This window comes from Typopeltis vanoorti, chromosome 6, assembly GCF_054136105.1.
Source record: "Typopeltis vanoorti isolate ZY-2024b chromosome 6, IOZ_Tvanoo_1.0, whole genome shotgun sequence".
NCBI lineage: Eukaryota > Metazoa > Arthropoda > Arachnida > Uropygi > Thelyphonidae > Typopeltis > Typopeltis vanoorti.
In genome coordinates this window covers 46,708,846-46,734,087 of record NC_143554.1, presented here as the reverse complement: position 1 = coordinate 46,734,087, position 25,242 = coordinate 46,708,846, and the positions used below count along the sequence as shown (strand labels likewise).

General features: G+C 35.7%; 1 protein-coding gene across 2 annotated transcripts in view; it reads right to left on the bottom strand.

Annotated features, from left to right (window-relative positions):
- Positions 1–3,446: 3,446 nt before the first annotated feature.
- Positions 3,447–25,242, bottom strand: part of LOC150105435 (synaptosomal-associated protein 47-like) — a 106,159-nt gene continuing 84,363 nt past the window's right edge. For both annotated transcript variants that reach the window (XM_090394810.1, XM_090394811.1), the window contains exon 4: positions 3,447–3,810. In XM_090394810.1, the coding sequence (XP_090250936.1) occupies positions 3,542–3,810 (269 nt within the window). In that variant the 3' untranslated portion in view covers positions 3,447–3,541. The remainder of the gene's footprint in view (positions 3,811–25,242) is intronic.

Below are 25,242 nucleotides of genomic sequence, written 5' to 3'. Positions count from 1 at the left end.
TGTTTGCTGATGATGCAAAGTTGGGAAGTACAATAAGAAATCAAGCCGATGTTGATAGTTTGCAGGATGATTTAAATAAGCTGGCAAAATAGACAAAGGGTAATGGATGTCAGTTCAATGTGGAAAAGTGTAAAGCTATGCATTTTGGGGTTAAAAGATTTCCAGCTGTGTACCACATTGATGGAACGGTACTCCAAGAAATTGATGAGGGTGGGGACTTGGGGGTATTAGTGGATAGGGAATTTACCTATCCACTAATACCCCCAAGTGAAGTTCAGAGGACACGTTGCTAAGGTGTCCAAGATTGCACATAGGATTACTTGGTTATTGAAGAACACACTAACATCTAGAGATAAAGAGGTTATTATTCCTCTTTATAAGGCGCATTGATACTTCCACATTTGGATTACTGTGCTCAAGTCTGGTCGCCTGGATTCCTTGGAGAGAAGGAATTGATGGAGAGGGCTCAGAGGAGAGTATCTAAGTTGGTGAGTGGTGTAAAAAATGCTCCCTACATTGACAGATTGAGAGCTTGTGGGTTACAGAGGTAGGTTGATAGGCAGAGAAGAGGAGATATGATAGAAACATTTAAATTACTTAAAGGTTTTTATAAGATTGATGCAAGAGAAATATTTCAGCTGTGTGATAGTAATGGAAGAACAAGAGGTCATCCCTGGAAATTAAGGAAAAGTGTGGTTAACAAGAGTGTGAGAACTAGATTTTTTGCTTCCAGAGTGATGAATGGAATGCATTGCCTGACTCAGTTGTAAGTGCTTCATTTAAATGAGTTCAAGAAGAGGTATGACAGATATTGTTTTGATAGTTTGGGTCTCCCGCGATGAGTCTTCTGACTCCATGGAGATACCCATATATAATAATAATCCTTCTGGCCTTCACTTTATAATTTTCCTAGCTGACATATCCTATGCATACAGTATTTCTTGCACAGAATCTCTTGTTCAATAAGACTGCATGTACTTCACTCCCACCCTGTTTATTCTAGGAACACTTTCTGATATGGCATCATTGACTTATTTTTTTTTTAAATACATCTAATGCCATTCCAATATCCTTCCCATCTAGCAATGATACTATGGGATTGAACCTAGTATCCTCTTTAGTTGGTCATAATATTCTACCTTAAATGGAATATCCATACACTTAGCTACTTCCCACATCAGGACAGCATGATCACTGTCACCAACTGGGAGCAGAACAGTCCAGTCTTTTACTGAGTTTTCTAACACTATAATCAGGCCTAATATTCTTTGACCTTGAGTTTCTTCTGTTACATGTTGCTTAATCCTTTTGTTTAGGGTTATACATCAATTCTCCAGCATCGTATATTGTTTAAGGAAATTAACTTATTTGTGAATAAATAAAAATATTTACTTATTTCCTATATTTGCTGAAATTAAATGGGCATCGTCAGGGATTAATACACTTGTATTAGATATGTGCACAGGCACACTTCAGTAACCAAGATGAAAAACAGGAAGACCTACAGTTATGTCACCTTTGATTGGTTGTTCTTGGTCATTGGATGGACTGTCTGCGGATGAGGATTTCCTATATGAGGGAGTCTGATACAACCTTTTTTTGTTTAGGTTGAGATTGTTATTAAGAGCTGCAGCTGATTAAAGGAAAAACCTCTCGAACTTAAATTTGCTTTGGTGGAGTAAAGTGACTTTTTTCCGCCAGATCCTGTGTTGGATATCCAAGGCATGGTGTGCCAATCCTGGTGCATATGGATGTTGGCTGTCCTACCTGTTTGTCCATAATAAGAAAGGTTACAGCTGCAGGATACCTGGTAAAATCCAGAGTTGTAGATGTCTTTGGGGGAGGTGGATAAAGGCTGCTAGCTTTTTTTATGTGGTTTATAAGTAGTCACAAGATTGTGCTTTCATAATATCTTGCCACCTTTTCTGAGATGCCATGGATATAGGGATTGGTGATAGATTTGCTGTAATCTATTTGGGAGGGGGAGGAGGGATGGTGTGGGTATGTGGTATTAAAATTCTTTATGTACAGTGGATGACATAGTCACTGGCCAAAAAGACATTTTTGGCCAATGGCTACACCTGTGGATGAGTTCTGTGTTGAGTGCACTGTTATCTGAGCAAATTAATTTTGCTTGGTGGACTAAGATTTTTATAGTTCCAAATTGTTGGGAGGTGATGGGACTGTTGATGAATGTATCTATGGTGTGTGTGTGCGCGCGAGTTTTCTGGTTGTCTTGTAACTAGGATGTCTAGGAAGGGCAGACTGTTGTTACTTTCCATTTCTGTCATGAATTAGATCCTTGGATGTTGGATCCAGACCAAGAAGTGATACCAAGGTTATTTATTATCACTTCTGGTTACCAAGGTTATTTGATATCACTTCTGGGTCTGGCTCCTGCTGATGAGACCTCAATAAAGGTATGGGTAGTGACCATAATGCATAGCATTACAAGTCTGTAAGGATGTGTGTTTTGCAAGTTGCTATCCCTACATGAAGCCATCCCTGCAACATTCCACCTGTGCAATTTTTTTTTTTTTTTAGTTTCCCTGTCAAGACACACACACACTCACCCAGAAAGCAAGTCTCTCCAAATGCCTGCACCCTTCTGCATCCAAATTGCATACAGCTCTCTTCTATCCTCAAATGTACTCCACATATCCCAAACCTCTTTTCCTGCACATTCTTGCTATCATCTCATTTGTCATCACTGTGTTCTCCTCCACTCTGCATTATCATAATGGGACAACGTACTATCTTTCCTCAGGCACATTTCTGCTGCACTACCTCTTCAAATCTCATGCTACCTCTGTCATTCGTTGTTACCATTGCTATCATCTCCTCTACACTTTCACCACCCTTCACTGCCATTGCCACACACTATCGTTCCACCAGGCAAGCACTCCTCTGGCACTCTGCACAATCATCAAATCTCTGTACATGACATTCCAAACAGATTCATTCATCCTTCTTTTGCAAGCATCCCTAACTCTTATGACTTCTAATCTCTCTCTCTTTCTCCTCTCTCTCTATTCCTTGCTTCCACACTCTTTCTCTCTCTCTCTCCTACTGTCTCTCCCATTTTCTCACCTTCCTTTTCTCTATATATGTTAAAAACACATTCCTTTAAAACATATCGTTACTAACCTATATGAAGATTATATAACAGGCATGGTCAAACTGCAGTTCCTGGAGCTGCATTTTGACTCCTAGATTTTTGAGAGTTGTTATACTGCTTCTTTATTATATCACTTTGTTCATCTTTGTTATATTAGTTGACTTCTTTTTAAAAATAGTAATTTTTTGAGAGGTATCAATTTATGGAATGCAAGGTCTACTGTCTTATTTCACAGTAGCAGTAATACCAGATGACATATAGCCAAAACAAAGAAATATATATAATTAAAAAAGCAATAAATAAAAAAATTTATTATTTAAGAAGCAACTAAAGAGAATTGTACAAAAAAAAAAAAAAACAGCTCTGATGAGAGTACAAAAGAACAAAAATTAGGTCAGCAACAATGGATTATTATAGTTTTTCTCATGTATGTTGTTTTATCTTCTTAATATCAGCCTTCATTCTTGCATCAGTTTTGTCCACAGTCAAAATAAGATTATCAAGTTTTTCCATTTGAGAATGTTGTTCTTTTCCTACTGATGTTGCTAAGGTACGTAAATTTGAAAGGGCTAGAGTCAGCTGCTCCATTTCAGCATTAGTAATAGCTGAGGTACACTGGAGCTGACTACTACAGCTTGCCTCATCTGGCAGCAAATCAGGTCTTTTTTGATTCAAAGTAGAAAGTGCATCACCTAAAAAGGATTATAATTTATACTATATTACAATCTCTCTTAATACAAGCAAGGAAATGCTAGCAGGCAATAATAAAAAAGATGTGTTTCATAATGGTATTCCTGTGTAGTGATATCATCATAAGCCAAGAGCCATTTGGGCTGATGTATTATAGACAGTGCTTTTTTGGGGGCAGTACTCAACTGTATGTCATGCCAATCTTTATTAACATTGACACATGGATGCAATATTGTTTTAATTTTAAAATTTTTCTTCTAGCAATAAATGCATACTGGTACTTTTTTTTTACAAAAAAGCACTGACTATAGATAGACATCTAATTTTGCCACTAAAAATACTGCAATTGAAGCAACCCAAATTTTACCAATAAAAATAATCCCAAAATAATTGAAACTGCTTATGATGGTTACACATTATATACAAAATTCATATAAGCTCTGCATCACTTCAACCTTCATATTTCAGGTCTGGTGTTAAATTGTGAATGAAACTATGTTGTGTAATTTATTTTTTTTCATTCACATTTAACATTGCTTATTATGTATTAATCATAATTTGTATAAAGATTATTTATTGTTCCTTAATTAAGGATTACTATTTAAATATTTATTCTAAACTTAACCTACTATTAATTTATTAAATAATATGTGTAGAAATTTATGATAACTAAAATATATATGTAAAGTAACGAAAAGTGTATTATAAATAATTGTATACGTAATGAAAGAGCTGATTAAGTAGCTCAAATATTCTGTTTATTCTTATTTGTGAAAATTTAATGTTATGTAATCACTTATGTAAGAGTAGAGCGTTGTATTACATTAGCGAAATGTTTACGTTCATGCGTTGTCATGGAGACGCATGAAATAAACAAGCACGAGTCGAAGAGTGCGTGACCTTGGAACCAGAAAGGAGAAAGGGGAGGCAATAAGAATTTTATAAAAAGAAAAGAAAAGAGTTTTGCGGAGCCTGAAGGAAGGTACGATACAAGCAAAGAAGTGAAAGAAAGATTATAAATTCTTTAGGGCAGAAATTCAAAAGCATAGTATTTAGAAGTGAGCAAAAAACGTAGTGAATCTTATACTCAGCTGCAAGTGAAATCAGCTGTGGTTATAGAGGAAAATTGATGTCGTAATCGGATAAATAAAGAGCTGGACATTCAATGGGAAATTCTGATTAGTTCCAGTTAATCTTGGATTACGTCTTAATTCTGTGTTGCCCTGAGAAGAATATAATGAACTTAACTTGTTGTAGAAAAGTAAACAAGGAAGGATATCAGTACCTTATTGCTGTTTTTTTAGAGTAGTGAAGCGCGATTAACAGTAGTTCAGTTAAAGCGTTGGAGAATTTTATTTAATGTGTTCCGCTAGCTGAAATAAGTTAATTCATAAGTGTGCTCGCAATAAATTGATGTATTGAAGATTGTATCTGGTAAGAGTAGTCATACATGTTTGTTTATTCTAACATTAACTATAGCGTATCTTCGAAGTTCAAGGTCCGAAATAAGATTGCTTGGAATAATGTCTACCTTGATTAGTGCCTGCTGTGAATTTAAACATTAAGTACAACTGATAGATGTGTGCAGACTGATCAAATGAGAAGTTTTGTTTTATTAACTTGAATTAAGAAAATTTATAATTTTGAAGCAGTGAACTGTATGTTAAAGTTTAGAACATTGAATTGGAATGAGTGACTTAGCAAGATGTATTAAGTTATTTGTATTGTTTCATTTAAAAGTAGAATTCATGTATTTGCTATATTATATCGTATATTAAATGTTTTATTTTGTTAATCTAAATATTGTGTTTGCCTGAACTCCCTTTTATTGCACCGTTCATAAAAAATTCGAATCTTGCGGGTGCCCCAAGTAGAATAATAATAAATGATTCGGCCTAATGAGAAGACTGCTAACTTAATTAAGAATTGATCCTACTATTTTATATAGACTAATCTAAAAATAGGGTGGCGCAGTATAATTATAAATTTCCCTACTTTTGGATCGGTGATCAATTCGCAATTAGTTATTTTATTTATAAGAGTGACTTGAAACTAGATGGTAAATTAGAACACAACATGAAAATAGAACGTCACGACACTGGTTCCCAGTGATGAGACCTCAATAAAGGTCAAAACCAGTCTGGGTAGTGACCATTGCCTTTAATGCATAGCATCATACATCTCTGCAAGGGGATGTGCTTTACATTAAAAAAAAATACTAAGGAAAGTGATCAGAGCTTAATCCACCTTTACCATGAGTTGCCTAGACTTGCACTACATGCAGGCATAAACTTGACATACTTGTCTGTTTGCTTACTTGAGAAATAGGATTAAAAACCAAGTTTATATATAAAATTACTTGGTATCTTGAATATATATCAAATTTCATTTATTACTTGTATAATTTTGCATTTAAAAATGGTCTGATTGAAACAAAAACTGAGATAGTTGAAAAAGGTTTATATGGATTCCAAATACCATTTTTGATACAATTTAGTGTATCGAAATTCAGTATTTGCAACAATGGCTGGAGCAGTCCATAAATAACTTTACTAAATTTGAGCACTGAAAGGTGGACATATAAACAATGTACAATATCAATCTGACCGATGCTTACGCCAATTTGAGAAATGTATATCTAAAGAAAAAAAAAAGAAAAATTGCTCTAGACAAATGCTAGTATCATATTTGGTGTTTCTACATGCACAATGCACTAACATTAGGTGATCTGTTTTTTTAATGGCATTAATAACATCATATAAGGACAAAATTAATTATGAATTTATTATGCTTGCCAATACTTCAAAGGATTCCAAAAATGACCTACAGAAACAACACGTCACCATCATGTGGTGATCGTGTATAAATAATGTAGAAAAGCAAGAATTGAAATCTACCAGTTTTTAGGATAGCTTATTAATGCATCCACAGTCAAGATTAAAAAGTACTTCAATACTGTTGCTTATAGATTTGTAATGGCTTCTATGGATTATTAAATGATAATTTCCCATTAATTCCACCTGGCCTGATATAATTATGCCAATATAAGTTTTTTTTTTTTAATGTTCTTGGATATTAGCAGTTCTTTCTGCCTGTCCAAAACAGGCCAACTTGCAGGTACAATGACATCTAAATATGATATAAGAATACGTCCTTAGGAAAAGCATATAAAAGCCCTTGTTATCTAGCAGATAACAAGATATCTAGCAGATAAAAGTTTTTTTAGTATGGTGTGAAAGTTATGCCTAACATTTCTCTTTACAGAATTATTCAAGATGAGAATAATTTGGCTATAATCTTGTGTGTCAGGAAAAGAAGAGATAATCTAATATTTTATCTATTTTATAGAGATTGTAGTCACTTTCAATGTACCACTTTATCTCGGTTTTGGTAATTTTCCCACGGCTACCCTTTTTTTTTTTTTTAAAGAAAGTATGTTAATGAAATGTTTTTATGCAATGTTGTTAATATGAATTTTCATTAAAAGTGAGACTAGTGCATCCAAAAAAAATAAATAATATATATACAGTCATACCGCGAAGTTACGTGGTAGGTGGGATTAACAAAAAGCGTGTGCAAGTCGAATTCGCGTAACTCGGGATATAATTTTGCATATAATTTATATATACAAACATACAAAATATTAGTTAATTGGGACCAAAGGTTTACAAAATCACCTATATTTTTTAAGAAATATAATCATAATTGTAGTTTTTTGTACAGAAAAAAAGAAAGTTATTTCGATGTCGATGGTTTCATAAAATCTAATAGATTCGTCTGACGGCATAATGTCTTTTTCTTGTCATGTAAAATTTCTTCATAGCAAGCTAATGATTTTTTTATTCCTTGCCTTGTGGCTGCAATTCGTTCCTCGTTATTATCTATGTCCTCCAAAATCTGTAAACCTTTCTTTTATGATTGTTCTTACTGTGGATTTCCTGTAGATCGAACTTCTTTGCTAGCTCACAAATTTTTATTCCGCCTTCAAAATCCCTAATAATATTGAGTTTTGTTTCCAAAGTCAATGTTTTTCTTTTCTTGCTAGCTGTAGAAGAATCGGACTTGCTTCTTTTTGACGACATTATTATTTTTTATGCGATAAAATTTTTATCAAGAACATAACATTAAACAATCGCAAGGTGTGTAGACTATAAAAATCGTGTATGAATGGAGACCGTCAGTGCTTGTTCACAGCATGTGCGACACTGGCAAATGCGGCCGGTGCCGAAAAGATACGACTAGTGGTGAGGCGTGAAGAGGGGTATGACTGTATATATATTAGCTTAATATTAGTGTAAAATGGTAAGATTTATGAAGGTATACTTTGAGAAAAGGCTAAGAAAAAAATGTGAAATAAAAGAACAATTTGAGTTCAGTAATTGACAAATTATGGGAATATAGCAAGGATCTGCATTTAACTTTTATGGATCTGTAAAAGACATATATAATTCACAAAGGCATTTGACAGACTACTGCATTGAATCCTGATACATAAATTACATCAAATGGGGTATGGACATGAAGCTGGTGATGTGGATAAAAGGGTGGTTGTTGGAGAGATACCAGACAGTAGTTTATACAGGAACAGAGTCCTGTAGAAGGCTTGTAACTAGTGGCATGTCATAGGACCACTACTATTTAATTTGTTCATTAATAATATAGGAATTTGTCTGAGTGGAAATATTCAGTTTGCAGATGATGCAAAATTAGGTAGAACAATAGCCAATAAAGATGATGCTGATATTTTTTTACAGGATGATTTAAATAGATTAGCAGTATGGGCAAAGAATATGGGCTTTTCGGTTGAAGGCGAGTTAGCCGATCTCATACGGTGATAGCAAGATTTTTTTCCTCCCGGGAACTCGGGTTTTTCATCCTGTGTACAGACAAATCGGCCTTCAGAACACGTGCAATTTACAGACAAAAAATACTGCTGTTGGTGATGATGGTGGTAGTGTCGTAGTTGGAGAATTAATTAGTAGTGGAGAGGATGAGATGTATTAGCGAAGTAGAGTAGTGTGCCATTCCACAATGAGTCCGACTCCCTGGAGGTGTAACATAATAAGAATAAGAAGAATTAATGTCAATTTAATGTGGCGAAGTGTTATGTATTTTTGTAGTGAAAAGATTAACAGCTGTGTACCATACTGATGGAACTGTACTCCACGAAATGGATGAAGTCAGGGATCTGGGGGGGGGACGTTGGTGGTTAGGGAATTGAAGTTCAGAGGACATATTGCAAAAGTGGTAAAACAGTTCATAGGACTACCTGGTTATTATTCCTCTTTATAAGGCTTTGATAAGGCCTCAAATGGATTATTGCACACAGATCTAATTGCCTAGTTTTCTTAGATATGAGGATGAGATGGAGTGGATTCAGAGGTGAGTGACCAAAATGGTGACAGGCCTGTATGATATTCCATATGAGGAAAGATTGAAGATTTGTGGGTTACATAAGCTGGTTGATCAGTAGATGGGGGTGGGGGGGATTATGACTGAGACATATAAGTTGCTTAGGGGGTTTATAGGATTGATGTGGAGGAAATATTTCAGTACATGAATAATGTGACCGAGACCAAAACTCAAAACAGGTGCAAAAAAAAAAAAAAAACCCTCTATCAAATCAAACTTTTATTTCTTTATTTTATTTTTTTTTTATTATCCCATGGTATTATTACACCAGATCATAGAGGTCAAATTCATTTATTTTATACTGCACCTTTTCTGGGTTGTTATAAAGTTCACATTTAGAAATATTCATACAATTAGTTAATGCATTGTGATGCTTCCTCGATGTTACAGAGTTTGCAGATGAGGAAGCTTTTATGCCATTGCTAAATTTGATTGGTGTTGTGTGGCTGGTCTTGAGGTGAGAGATCATGGTAGTGGCATAGCTATTAAACTTGGAGTTGATGGTAGATCCTGGTTTTTCTGCTGAATACCAGTGGTGAGTCATGTCCTAGAGAATCATTCTTTTTATGTTTTCTTTTTGAGTAGCTTTAAAAAGATCAAACTCTGTGGTATCACTTGATGTTGCAGCCATTTTTTCTACTTCATCTGCAGTTTCATTTCCCTTTCTCACAAGGGATGGAATCCATTGGAAAATTATTTTGGAATCTTTATGTAGTTTGTTTATGTTTTTTGCTATGTATTTCTTGATGGCTAGTGTAGTAGTTCTTAATAGCTTGAGGGGTGGCTAAGGAATCTGTGAAAAATATATATTCCTTTGGGTTTCGTTTATCCAAATGTTGCAGCACTATGTTAATGGCTATTAATTCTACATGGTATGAGTTGCATCCTATACTGTTGGTTTTTAGTTCTATGTTTTGAGAGTCATAGAGGAGTATTGCTACTCCCAGAATTGCCATTTGGATTTTTGGAGCCATCTGTGTAGATCTGTATTGAGTCAGGTCCATATTTCATTATTTTTGAAAGAGCTAATGATCTTAAGATTTCAGGGTTTTCTAGGCTTTTTTTTTCTCGTGTTTTCAATTTCAAAATTAATAACTATATTTTTCCTGTGTTGATTTGGAGGAAATGCTTGGTAGTTGGCTATTTTATTTGGACAATCCAAGGGAATTTTATTTTCCATGAGTTCATGCATTGTATATTTTTTCTACAAATTTAGTAAGATTTCCGTGCCACCTAATTTTTAAAGGAACAAGGTTGGATTTGAATTCTGCTATTTTTCCAGGAGTTGTATTCCTTAGTCCATATATGATTCTAGCTGCATTTTTCTGAATTTTTATAAGCTTGTCTAAACTGGTTTGTGATGTTTGCATCCAGATGGGCGAAGTATATTCCATTATGGGTTGGATAATAGAGGCCTATGTGACTTTTAAGGTTTTAGCATCGGCTCCCACTACCTGAGATACTTTTCGTGATATTTAGTCTTCTTTTTGCTCTGACTGCAACATTGTTGATATGTTTATTGAAGCTGAAAAAATGTTTCTGGTTTTGCTTCAGTACTTTACTGTTAATGAAGGCATCTGCTCAAAAATGATCAATATGAAAACTTTACCAACGCCTATTAGTGATGGATCCAGAGTAATTCCAAGGTATTTGGTGTTTTCATTAAATGTAATTAGAACAAAATGCAGAAATTTGCCTCTTGCTCAAGTAGTTGTGTTTTCTGGTCCTTTGCCAAGATCATCTGTCACAACTTCTGTCTTCATGTTTCCACCTCCCTTTCACTCATATTCTGATGGTACTAACATAATATGAAACAAAGCTGACTTTCTGGAAACATTTTTCTCCTGCATTAACGACCTAAGAAATAACCTCCTATTAAACAAAGTATACTGTACACTTCCCTATCCTTCTGATCCTGTAGTAGATAGGTAAAATAATTTTGAATGGTTTAGATACCAACGAGTCTTCTGATCCTGACAGTATCCTCCTTTTATGCTCAAAACCTGTATTCTGAAACTAACATTAATTCTATATGGTATCTGAACTCTTTTATAATCATCTAGCATCTTTCCTGCATAATGGAAAGAAGCCAATAATATGTAGCTCATTTCAAACAAAGAAGATAAAAGTCTATTTTTAAAAGAGCAATGGGACAACAGTTTCAAGGAAAATGAAAGTCCATAAACCTATGGCTCCATTTCCCACATCTCAGTTTTCTCGAAAGTAATGAGAAAGATCATCAAATGTGACAGCCTGATTGGCTATATGAAAAATACATCACTCTACTATCCAACCAGCAGGCTGTGGGTTAGAAATTCACCATGACATTTATTTTGGTAAATAGGTCAAAGTAACTTCTGCACACATCTAGAGGCCTACTATAATTAATCCATGACCATAAAATCTACCATCCGCAGGGATGGTAGATTTTATGGTCATGGATCTGCAGGGCTAGGAGATCTGCAGCAGATCTCCTAGCCTGTATCACTCTCCTCTGAATACGAGCCATGAAAAACTCTGAAGAAACTTTTGCAGGTCCCTGTCTACATTTTCAAAACAGCTGCAGGCATGGGTGGTTGAGGGGAAAGAAGTCTCCATCCAACAAGTTGTGAGTTTCATGTTATATCATAAATGTAGACATGCAGCACGTAGCATAACTACTGCTATTGGCAGAGTTCTCTGCAGTTATTGAAATGCTATATTATTCTGCATAACAACAATGAAATATCAAAATAACTTTTATTATGTACCTTGTTTGATTATATAATTTATTATCTTTCATCAGCATTCATTCAATGAATTTATTTACTTAGGAAAAATAAATAAAATTACAAACAGCTTTTTCAGTATCTTCACCTATCTCTGCCTTTGAACTACTATCACAGTACTACATTGATGATTCATTGGTGCTTGATCTCATGGAAACAGTTGAAATCTGGGTGAAAGCAAGTGTGGTGTAGGGAACACACATAATATTTCTATAGAAAAACATAAGTACTGAAAAGAAAATTTCTAAAAAAAAAAAAATCATTTTCTCTAGAAATCTTCCACTCATTTTCTTTTACAATGGCAGTAATACAGTTTGAAATAATGACCAAATAAAGCCTACTTAGTTCTCTGATGGATATGTGTCTTAAAGAAACTTTGTTGTTTATAACCCTAACCAAAAGTTATAGACATCAGTGAGACTTGGTTGACAGTGGATGATGTGGTTACAAGGAAAGAATATAAGAGGGATAGTATTTTCAAGGAGGATAGACAGAACTGAATGGGGTACTGTTGATAAAAGCATACAAATTGAGCCAAAAAGACAAAGAGGCCGATAGGAGGGCAAAGATGTAGAGCAGTAAACATTTGAGGCTATCTAGTGTGAGACAGAAGCCAACAAGGGAAAATATGTAGTCAGCTGGTGGTGGTGGTGTGGAGAAAGGGAAAATGAAGATCACGTGTGTCTGAACATTAACATGAGTACGTGCTGAGTAATTATAGGGAGGGGGGTGAGACTTCAACCATGAGGACTTGAACTGAAAGGAGAAAAGATTGCTGGTGAGAAGGAAATGAATCTTGTACACATGTTAAGAGATGAGATGATCACTGAAACAGAATGGTTATGGAAGTAGGGTGCCAGCACATCTCTTTTAAAGAGAACATGTTCTCTTTTTTGATCTTTTTTCTGGATCATAACATCCTCTTTTGTTCTCTTTTTTTTTTTTTTTCCAATCAAAATCGACATGCTGGCAACCCTGCAACAGCCAAATACCATGCTTGAGGCATAACAGCTATGTTGTCTATTCAGTGCTTTTGTTGATATCAGTAAGCATAAAATATACTGAAATTGGACAGAAGGGCATATGTTTGAACAAAATTGCAAACAATGGATCAACTATTAAATGATATGTAAATTTTTTGGTAGGGGAGTCTCAAAAAATGTTATTTTGCAAACATTCTCTGTTCTTTCCATCTCTTAATTTGTTATTGTCTCTGAGTGAGAGTGGTGTGTAAAGATTTCTCTCCACTGTGCACTGACAAATCTCAAATTTCTTCTTGTGTTTGTCCATAAGAGTAGGTGATGAACAGTATAATCGTAGTCATAATGGTAGTACATACATTTTATGTGAAAAATTGTATATATATATTATCTTATTTATTAAAATATTATATATTTTTTTACAGTGATGAATAAAAGAAAATGCACATTTTCTTTTGAAATAAAAGCTAAATACGTATGTTTTGAAAGTGTTGGTGACTCTAGACATGACACTTTCTGCACTATAAGACAACATTTCTGTTAGAAACAAAGGAAATATGATCTGCAAATACATTCAATCAGGTCAATAGAAGACTTGTCCTTGTATAAATTAGACTCTTTTCTAATTCCAAAAAACACAAAATTGGATGAGGAAAGTGGCAGCAGCTGAAGCAACCTTAGCGTTTCACATTTTAAAGCACCACATGAGTTTTAACTCGTCTAACTGCACAACAGGCTTATTGAAACATATGTCTGAAGACCCAGAAACTGCACAATGTTTGTCATCTGCCAGAACAAAAATAACATTGATTGTGACAAATGCTACTGTTCCCTATTGCATCAGTAATGTTACTGAGTCTATATCTAATATTCCTTTCATATGCAAGTCTACCAATGCAAGTAACCATGGTTCAGAAAAAATGTTTCTGGTTTTGATTCAGTACTTGACTGTTAATGAAGGCATCTGCTCAAAAATGATCAATATGAAAACTTTACCAAATGAAGTAGCACAAACTATATGTACATTATATATAATGAAACTTTTTTAAAAAAATAACTTGGTTGATAAATGCATTGCTTTTTTTTTTTGCTGACAATTGTAACACAATATAATATAAATAAGGAGTTTATTAAAAATAAGCAAATTAATACCCAACAAGTTTCGTACGTCATAAGACTTACATCATCAGGGGTAGTGGTACATGAGTTTTACACAATAAAAGCCTATTAACAATTAATTATACATATTAGATGTTTCTGATAACTTCACGACTGTTAAATATAATTGATAAACCAGCAAATGATAAATTTGTTACTGTATGCATGTTGGAACATTGCTAGTTGTTGCTATCATGTTCTGTGGTATCACGCGTTCCATATCCTAGGTCCATGGCAGTTAAATTTTTGATAAAAGTAGACCCTACTTGAAGTAAATTTAAGCCTTGATTTTTATTGCATTGAATCCTGAGCATTTGTGAAGCTTCTTTAAATTTTCTTGTAAAGCAGTTATTATCAATATATATATGACATTTTTGCTTGTTGCCAGAGTACTAGATGGTCAGTAATAGTTGTGTAAAATGCCAGGCCTCAATTATGCTCTCTTCTTTTTTCGACATCTTTTACGTGTTCAGACATGCGGCTCTCTCCTGACCGTCCTGTCTGGCCTACTTAACAAATGCCACAAGAGCAATAAATCTCATAGATGCCTGGTTTTTTCTTCATTCCTTTTAACTGACGTGCTTTATATATTGTATACCCTGTCTCGTAAAGCTTACTTAAAGAACTTATCAGTTAAACTTACTTAAACAAGATTTCAAGAATGCAATCATGCTCCCTTATATCAAGAATGTCACAGACAAAGGGGCTGAGTCACTCTGTGAGTACAACATAAAAGTAGCTTTTTTACCTTTACAAAAAATATCAAGATTCCTACATTCATGAAACCCTCCACATCACCCATGAAAAAAACCAGAAGTCTATGCAAACAATTTTATGATGAAAAATTAAGAATAACACCAAATTGCTGTCAGATGTCATGGATTCAAAAAATTATGAGACATGAAACTGATTAAAAATTAATATATTGTGATTTTTTTATGTTTAATATTAATGTCATTCTATCATTTCATTCAAAAATGTTTTTAAAATGTTAATTATATTTAACAGAAATAAACACTTTCTTTTTTAATCAGATTGTTATGTAATTTTTTCTATAGCAGTTAATAGGTATATAAAAACATTTTTATAAACCTACTCATAATTATATTTAAATTTGGTTTCTCTCCTTTTTTTATAGGATTTGCTTTTGGAAAAGTTTTGTTTTCATATTTTTAGGTGCTGGCAAACTCTATGTGGAAGGGACTTGGGATTTGAGAGTGCTTGATTATGGTGATAGCATCGGAGGATTTGCCCATAACAAAGGGAGCCACATTGCCTTTGATAAAGGAAGATGATCATGCTGTCTTGACTTGGGAGGCTGCCAAACATGAAATTTTCAATTAAGAAAGGGTATACGTGGAACTACAATGCAGATGATTATGACAAGTTTAAGAGGCAGTTTGAAGCAGTACTACAGCATAAGAAACTGTGAGGAAAGGATGTTAGCAGTGCATAGGAGATATTCAAGAGGTATTTGAAGGAGGGTATTTGAATTCCAAGGTCAGAAAGATAAATCAGGCAGGAGTGAGATTGATAAGCAGTATCATTAAGCAGGACTACAAAAAAGAAAAAGAAAAAAAAAGAAGAAAATATGGAGAGCATATAACTGGTGTATAATCCCATTGCCATATACTGCCAGGCTGTGCCTGTAGAGGAAGTTCAAGTAGGGGTATGTGGGAGACACCATCAATGCTATGTTACTGGCATGGAGATTGGTCACACTCTACATGTGTGTGTGTGCCTTGTCCAAGAGCATTTCCTTTCACAATATCCTTCCATCTAAACACAAATCAACAATAACATTGACACTGCAAACTAAACAAATTTTTCTCAATAACCAATCCCAACCAAAAAAGGCAGACACAACAAATCATGACAAACTCCCCACTAAAAAGAACCTCACTTTCACATTCACTACCAACATCTGTGGCATAAATACCAACCTAAATGACATTCATTACCACTTGATCTTCCACACTAGACTTCCTTACTCTTGACAGAAACTCAAATTGCAGCCACATCAACTACTGTCATTTCAATGTCCAAATTACATGCTTCATGATTCCTTTCACAATGTCAGATCTCACCTGACCTTTGTGAGATATGACATTGCTTGCCAGAAAATGGTTAATTTAGACTTCCTTGTTTTTAACCTCTTCTGGCTCAAGGTCACCTTGTTTCATTTAGTAACATTCATCCGCTGTAACTCATGGTCTCCAAACTGAAAATCATTCTGACCTCTTCAAGTTCCTCTCCATATAGCTAAACCATCTACAATTGAGTTATCTAAATAGTGAGATCAACTCCACTTGGCTCCTATTTCCAACACCAATGACCAATCTGGATAAGATATGGAAGTTTTTCCATATCTTATCCAGATTACCTACCTACCTACCTACCTACCTGAATTCCTGATAACTCTCTTCACTCATCCAATACTTTTGATCTCTTTTTAACCAGTTCTTCTTCCAGATACCACAGCAGTCACTTCTCTTGTTACTTACCTTGGATCACAATCTTATGCAGGTCTTCTCTCCCATAGAATGCCATGTCCTTCCTCAAACCATTCCCAATTTTGTGTCCTTTGGCACCACAAAAAGTGCCAAGTGGGATGATCTCTGAAATTTTTACTCTTCCTTTCGATGGTCTGGCTATTGCTTCTGACCAAAACCCTGCTTTGAGCAAGTCACAGAAATTATCCTCACTGGTAGATGTTTTCATATGAGGATAAATTCTACCCAAAAATTCTTGTTCACTTTCTGAGCCCCCTGTTCAACAGAAAGTGTACAATGTAATTGAAGATAAAAATCCCAGCTTATTACAGGTGACTTGCATCAAAAGCTCCAGCTTCATAGCCTGTGCTGAAGAATGCAATAAATGCAAAACAGCCATCAGGAAATCTAAATCTTACTTCATAAAGGCCAACAGCTGGAAGCTACATCATATATCCAGCCTATTTCAAAAACAGGAGAGAGAGGGAGAAGTCTACCATCAAACTACAGACCAATTGCCATCAATTCAATCCTCTCCAACATAATGGAGAAAGTCATTAATAGTCAACTTTTCCACTACCCAGAGATCTACCAGTTAATCAGAAACCAACAGTGTAAATTCCACCATTCAAAGTTCACAGCTGACCACTTAGCCTGTCTCATCCATTACTGGACACATCCTTTCCTTTAAACAACCAACGGAAAAATTTAAATTTCTCATCACTGAATGACTTTGAAAACAGCCAACCACAAGCCAGTGATAACAGGAGCAACCAACTGCCTTCAATAAACAGTCATATGATTAACTTTTCTAGACATGCCCATAACAGTGATGAACTCTCACTACTTAGTGAAGGCCCAACTTTGCTGTGGCACCCAGGACAGTTAACAAATTAGAATGTATATATCATATTGAAAGAAACATAAGATTTCTCCCCACCACTACAGCTGATAAAATACAATTAAAAACTAACTCTAACATTTTAAAGAATACTAAAGCAATAACTAGCAATCTAACAAAAACTGAATTGGCAGCTGTGTAATTTTTAAAAGCAAGTCAGGATATCATAATTACTAGAGACAATAAAGGCAGTGCCACAGTTATTTTAAACTGAACAACTTACCTACAAAAAAAATGAATCAATTAGTCTCAGACAACAGCACCTATCAACTTGTGAAATATAACCCAACTAATTAGATTAAAAGAAAACAGAAGAATTACTTAAATCACTCACATCCTGGCCAACAGATATGGTTAAAAAACTACTTCTGCACTATGGTCGTTCCCCAAGAATTTACAGTTTGCCTAAAATTCACAAGTAGAATGTACCATTTTGGCCAACAGTTGAAGGTATTATTATTACACCCTTCATGGAGTTGACATACTCATCGTGAGAAGTTCATTCAACTGACAACATATTTATCATATAGAATCTCAAAATCCTTGACATTAACAACATTCTGGTAATGCATTCCATTCACTGACAATTCTCCATGTCAAAACTCTACTTCTCATACCCTTCTTCACCACACTTTTACATAACTTCCAGGAATGACCTCTGGTTCTTCCCCTGTCACCTTCTACTCTTTTTATAATCCCCTCTGAATTAATCTAATAAAATCTTCTCACTAACAAAATGTCTCTATCATATCACCTCTCTTCTTCCTATCCACCAAACTCTGCAATCCACATTTCTTCAACCTTTTCATAGCCAGCATTCCAAACTCCTGATATTATCTTAGTCACTTATCATTGGACCCTCTCTAATGTCTCCACATCACATTGAAAATCAAGTGACCAGATTAGAGCCCAATAGTCCACGTGTGGTCTGATCAGTGGCACAACCACTTCCTTATCCTTGCATGCTAGTGTACTTCTTATCATAGCAGCACTACGATGTGCAGCCTTTGCAACACTAGCAATATGTCCTCTAAACTTTAGTCTACTGTCAACCATCACTCTCAAATCTCTAATCTCATCCACTTCCTGTAGTACGGCACCATCAATATAGTACACAGCCTTATATTTCTGCACTCCAAAATGCAACACCTTGATATTATTGATATTAAAACTACAATCCCACTCTTTTGTCCAATAAAAAGTCTATTCAAATCTTCCTGAAGGGAGAACTTTTTTAGTAGGGAAAACAGCAGTTCTACTTATAATTCTTCCCAACTTTGCATCATCAGCAAATAACTGAAGATCCCCAGTCAGTTCACATGATATATCGTTTACAAACAAGTTAAACAGCAGGAGCCCAAGAACGGAACCATGGGACACATCATTGATTACCCTTCTTTTTTTTGAGAATGTACCATTCCACATCATACACAACCTGCTGATATCGTTCAGGAAGCCAATCTCTGATCCATCTAACCAATATACTATCTATTCCCATCCTGTGCAGCTTTTACACCAACTTATCATGTGGTAACCTATCAAATGCTTTTGCAAAGTCTAAGAATATCACTGTATATGATTCTCCCTTATCTAATACACTTGTCACTTTATCATAATATGGAAGTAAATTACTAAAACAGGATCCACCCTTTACATATCCATGCTGAACCTTCATAAAGAATGCCATGTCCATCAACCCAATTCTGTATTCTATTCCTTACCAATCTCTCCAACACCTTGACCACAACCACAGTTATACAGACTGGTCTACAGTTGGAGAATTCTGTCTTAGAACCATGCTTGTGGAATGGTACTATTTTGCCTTTGTTTCATTCTAATAATGATAACTAATATTTAAGGAATTGACAGCATATACTAGAAATATAGATTAAATAAACTTTAATTTATACTTTCCGATATTTCGGCGAACGGCACATTGTCATCTTCTTGGGAACTTACTACTAAGACACGTGCACACAAGTACTAATAACAGCAAATGAGACTAAAGCTAGGAAGCTAGCGTTTTCCTAAAGTCCTGATGGTGCCCCCTGGAGGGCTATATTGGTAGTTCTTGGCCTTTGGGCTGAAGTTCTTCTGATAAACGTTTGGGGCAGTCTCATGCATCCAAATTTGTTGAGGTTTGGCATGTTCCTAAGGTTCGAGGCTGATTCCATGAACAGTCTTTCATACTTGAACTTGCTGCGGTGTATTACTGTGGCTTTCTTCCATCTTATTCTGTGGCGAGTATCCAGAGCGTGGTCTGCAAGCCCAGAGTGGCTGTACTGGTGAAATCGGATGTAATCCTTGTGTTCTGAGATTCTGATATTTGCTGTCCTGCCTGTTTGGCCAAAGTAGGACAGTTTTGTTTCATTCCTTAGGAACCCTACCCACTACAAGACGTTCATTAAATAACCAGGTCAAGGGGCATAACCAACTGTGGTGCATATTCCTTAAGAATACATGGTGATATGTCATCCATTCCCACAGCCTTATTTACATCTAACCCAACCAATATCTCATACATCTCTGTTTCTTTCACTTCCAATTCTCCTAATACTTGCCTCTCTTATATATATTGCACCGGATCATTTATACCAGTATGATATGATAACTAATATTTAAGGAATTGACAACGTATACTAGAAATATCGATTAAATAACTTTAATATATACTTTCCGATATTTCAGCGAACGTCACGTTGCCATCTTCTTGGGAACTTACTACAAAGAAACGTGCACACAAGTACTAATAACAGCAAATGAGACTGAAGCTAGGAAGGGCCGAGGCTGATTCCATGAATAGTCTTTCATACTTGAACTTTTTATCCGATTACATCCGATTTCACCAGTACAGCCACTCTGGGCTTGCAGACCACGCTCTGGATACTCGCCACAGAATAAGATGGAAGAAAGCCACAGTAATACACCACAGCAAGTTCAAGTATGAAAGACTATTCATGGAATCAGCCTCGGCCCTTAGGAACATGCCAAACCTCAACAAATTTGGATGCATGAGACTGCCCCAAATTTGGGAAACTTTTATCAGAAGAACTTCAGCCCAAAGGCCAAGAACTACCAATATAGCCCGCCAGGGGGGCACCATCAGGACTTTAGGAAAACGCTAGCTTCCTAGCTTCAGTCTCATTTGCTGTTATTGGTACTTGTGTGCACGTGTCTTTGTAGTAAGTTCCCAAGAAGATGGCAACGTGACGTTCGCCGAAATATCGGAAAGTATATATTAAAGTTATTTAATCTATATTTCTAGTATACGCTGTAAATTCCTTAAATATTAGTTATCATGTTTAACCAGCGTATAAGCCTCTCAACAAGAATAACCAGTATGATATGCACTGATAATGTGCTTGTTTAATAATTCACCATATCCTTTGCAGCTGTTAGTTTGCTGCCATGACTATCCACTATTCCCTCGAGCTAACTTTGGTCTGACCAGCCAATCACTTCCTCATACTGCACCTTTTCTTTCTTTACCATGCTCGTCACTTTTCTAGCCTGCACTTTATACTCCTCATGGATCTGATCACCACCAACTGTCTTGTACCTCCTCCATAGCATTTTCTTTTCCAGCACAGCTTGTTTGATTTCACTGTTCATACATTTCACTCCTACTCTATTTACTCGCTTAAACTTTATGCAGTCATACATTGCTTGTCAGATACTGCCTTCTGAGTTTCCATGCATTGTCAACATCTTTTCTGCTCAGCTCATCTACTCAATGTACTGATGCTAAATGACTACAGACCTTCCTATAATCACCTGCTTTATACTTCCACGTGTATTCAATTCTGGCAGTGACCTTTTCTTGTTTCATCAACTACATCTTGTGAAGTTATCACCAAATCCAAAGCATTAAAGCCTCTAGTTGCTTCAATCACATGCTGCTTACGATTCTTATCTCTCAGAAATTCCACAAACTCACTCTCCTTGTTCCCGTACACTATCTTCTCCTTCCAGTCTATATTCCTGTAATTAAAGTCTCCCATCAGGATCACCTTCTTTTTAGATGCCCCTAATTTGCCTAAACATTTCACAATCAATATTCTCTGCATTCACTGGCCTATAACAGTATCTTATCAGATATACTAAGTTGTTTATTTCAACTTTGCACCAAACAGATTCAAAATCTGTGCATGCACTATCAACTTCCACACTTTGCAGACTCAATTCCTCTGCAATCATTAACAGCACTTCCCCCTCCTCTTTTCACATCTCTATCTTCCCTGAAAATTATATCCTTCTAATTCTATTCCCGACATCACATTCTCCTCAGACAACCAAGTTTCATTTATTCCAATTACTTTTGGACATACCATCTCAATCAAGAAACTCAGCTCTCTTGTTTTGAATACTCCTTACATTTGTGTATAAACATAACAATCGCTGTGTGTTTGAGGCTATTCTACCAGCACCAACATTCTCTATTTTAGCTGCTATACTACACCTCTCTTCGGTTTGACTATTCCTGTTTCCCTGATCCTGACTGTGATTTCCATTCCTATCTGTCTCTTCCTCACCTTTATGCATTCCATCACCTTGTGCTGCTGCAACCACATCTTCAAATACGTTGTCAGTTGAATGAACCATCCATGATGAGTCGGTCAACTCCATGGAGGGTGTAATAATAATAACCTTTTGTTCTAAGTGTTCATTATAAATTATAATTAGGACTGTAGTAATTTACGATCTTAGCTTTAATATAACACACTTAGATTAAATTATTGATAAGGTTACCAATATTACTGTGTTTAAAGTATTAATATAAATTTTTTTTCTGATGATGTTAAAAATAGGATATATAGCTTTGATGTAGTTTTTTTCCCACTAGTGGTCAGGCCAGTAGACTGTAATATTGTATATATATGTGTATACTCCAGATGATGAGCTTAATATGAAGGTCAACATGTCAGGAAATTAAAGTAATTATTCTTAACATGGATGTGGTCTCCATAATTTAATGAAATGACTACTGGACATATGGCATGGAAAGGTTCAGAGAAAATATGCTGTCATTCTTGACATTTAAAGCACTTCTGATCACATCTGGCATCGAGACCTGCTAAGCAAATTCCATCTGTAACTGAGTAGCCAGCTCTCTCTCTCTCTCTCTCTGTCGTTCACCAGATGTTATGGTGGATGGTTCCTCTTCAAGCTTTGGTGCAAATGCAGGTGTGCTCATAAATGACCTACTCTCAATCACTAATCCTATTCACAGCTTTGCAGATGATGGTACTCTGTTCATCCCGCTTATTTGATAAATCATGCAATGCTCAACCAGATTTTCCTTAACCATCTGTTAAGGAGAATCTGGTTACTTTCAATGGCACAAAAATGCAATCCTGGCTTTTTTTTTTTTGCAAAAAGGATCTCAGGTGACCTACCTTTACCTTCAAACCTCTGGAGTATAAATATATCACACAAATTCTCAGCATCTAAAAAACTAGGCATTCCCTTCTGGTTAAGATGCTATTTCTCACCTATCTAGGTACTTACTATACAATTCCCAAATCCACCCATCCATAGAATACTGCTCATGTGTTTAAGTGGTGTGCCTAAACCCTCCCTAAAAATTCTAGATTTACTGTCCAGTAGAGAGCAATTTGGTTCATATAGACCCACTTTAAACTCTATCTCAAACACACAATGTTTCAGATCTGTATCTGTTCTCAGGTACTTCCATGGCCGCTGCTCCATCAAATCAGCTACCATCATTTCTCTACTTTCTGCTGGGTCAGTTAACAAGAGCAGCAGCTACCCAGCATTCCTTTTCAATACAAATGCAAAGACACAGAACCTATTTTCCTTCATCCTCTTTTATTCCATCTACCTTTGTTCTCTGCAAATACTTCATGAGGAAGGCTGTTCCAAAAAACTACAACCTGCAACTCTTCAAGAAATATGTCAATAGACTTCCTTCTCCATTCTCACCACCATCTCCAATCATGTGCTTACAGGTCTTTGACCTCTTGTGCATAAGATCAATATTAAAAAATATATGTATAAAGATTAACATGAATGAGAATGCGAGCCATAATTAACCAAATTAAAACTCGCTACTTAATATATTTGTGTTGTCAGTATTCTTGCTGCATAAAACAGCTGGAGTTTGAAATGATTTATTAATTACTCAACTAGTTGCATGAAATTGATATAATTCCACAGCATAGCAAGGAAAAAATGCAAATTCTACTGAACGAGGAGAAATTTATACTAAACATGATCATGACCCAAAGACAAAATCTCATAATAAGACTAATAATATGATTAAAGACATGATGAACTAGTCTCAAGAATTTACAGTATTTCAAAAGTACACAAGCAGCATTTGCCACTAAAACCCTTTGTGGATACAAGGGGTTTTAGTGGCAAAGCAGGGGTTTTCTCCAATTTCATTAATAAATATCTAGCAAACCTGCTAAGTACTCACATTGGCAAAACAATCTTTTATAAAGAATGCATCACATTTCATAGTACACACCAAAGACAATGCAATAGAACCTTTTGATCAACCTGCAAGCCTAGACATCGTTAAGCTGGTCACTAATGTTCTGAGAGCAGAAACCATACAGTTACTACAGGACCCATTTTACCAGAGATCTCTTCAAACATTGTATTAATAGAACTTTTTCAAATTCCAAGAGAAATAGTCTGAAGGAAGGAAGGACTGGCAATGGATTCTTCCCTTTCTCCTGCTAGCAAATCTGTTCATGGAGTGGCTGAGATATGTCAACACATTCATCATTTGGCCCAGCTCTACTACCCAATTAGAAGAATTTGTATTAAATTCACTTTTGAATTGGAAATCAACAGGCCATGTCATTACAATTTATAGATGAATCTGAACAGAACACTGAATTTCTCAGTTTTCAGGAAGCCAACAAACACCAGACATTACTTGCACGCCACTTCCCCATCACAAAAACAACAGGCACTATTTATACTCTACATGATAGCATACAAAATTTCTACCAATACAAATAAAAGAAACCAAGAGCAAGAACTCAATTTCCTCAGTACCATCCTGCCAAAGAATGATTACAGCAGTTCACTGGTCAACAAAATTCTACATCAACCTCCCAGCCAGTTGGATGAACATGAAACACAAGATTTCAGAAGAACAATGATTTGCCCTTATGTCAGTCATAGATAACATATCAAAACAACAACAGGGTATAAAGGTTGTCCTGTACTCCCTCAACAAGATCTCTAATCTCTTGAAACCTCCCCCCACCACCACTTAAAAAACCTGGTGTCTAAGAGAACAACTGTATCTGTGGGTTGTGCTGCACTGGACAGACAAGCAGGTTGGAAGAGACATGCAAGTCTAAATAGATCAAAGACATAGAGGATGAAAGAAAATACAACTCAAGACTGGCAGCACATTTAAATGAAACTAAGCATCAAGTACTATGGCAAGAAACCAAAATGCTCCACACAGATTACAGTTTTGTTTTCTCAAGAGCATTCAAGGAGTCCGATGAAATAATAAAACAACCTCAACAGTACAAGAAACAAGGGATGATATTACACCAAGTTTGGTCTTCTCTCATTAAACACAGCATGTACATGATTGCCAGTAGTTCACAGAGGACCACAAACCAGCAAATACCTTCATAGCACATGTGTGCTTTCCACTTCAAATATTTCATAATGAATATTACCTGTATGTTACACAGATAACATACAGGTAACAAATCTGATTTTCATT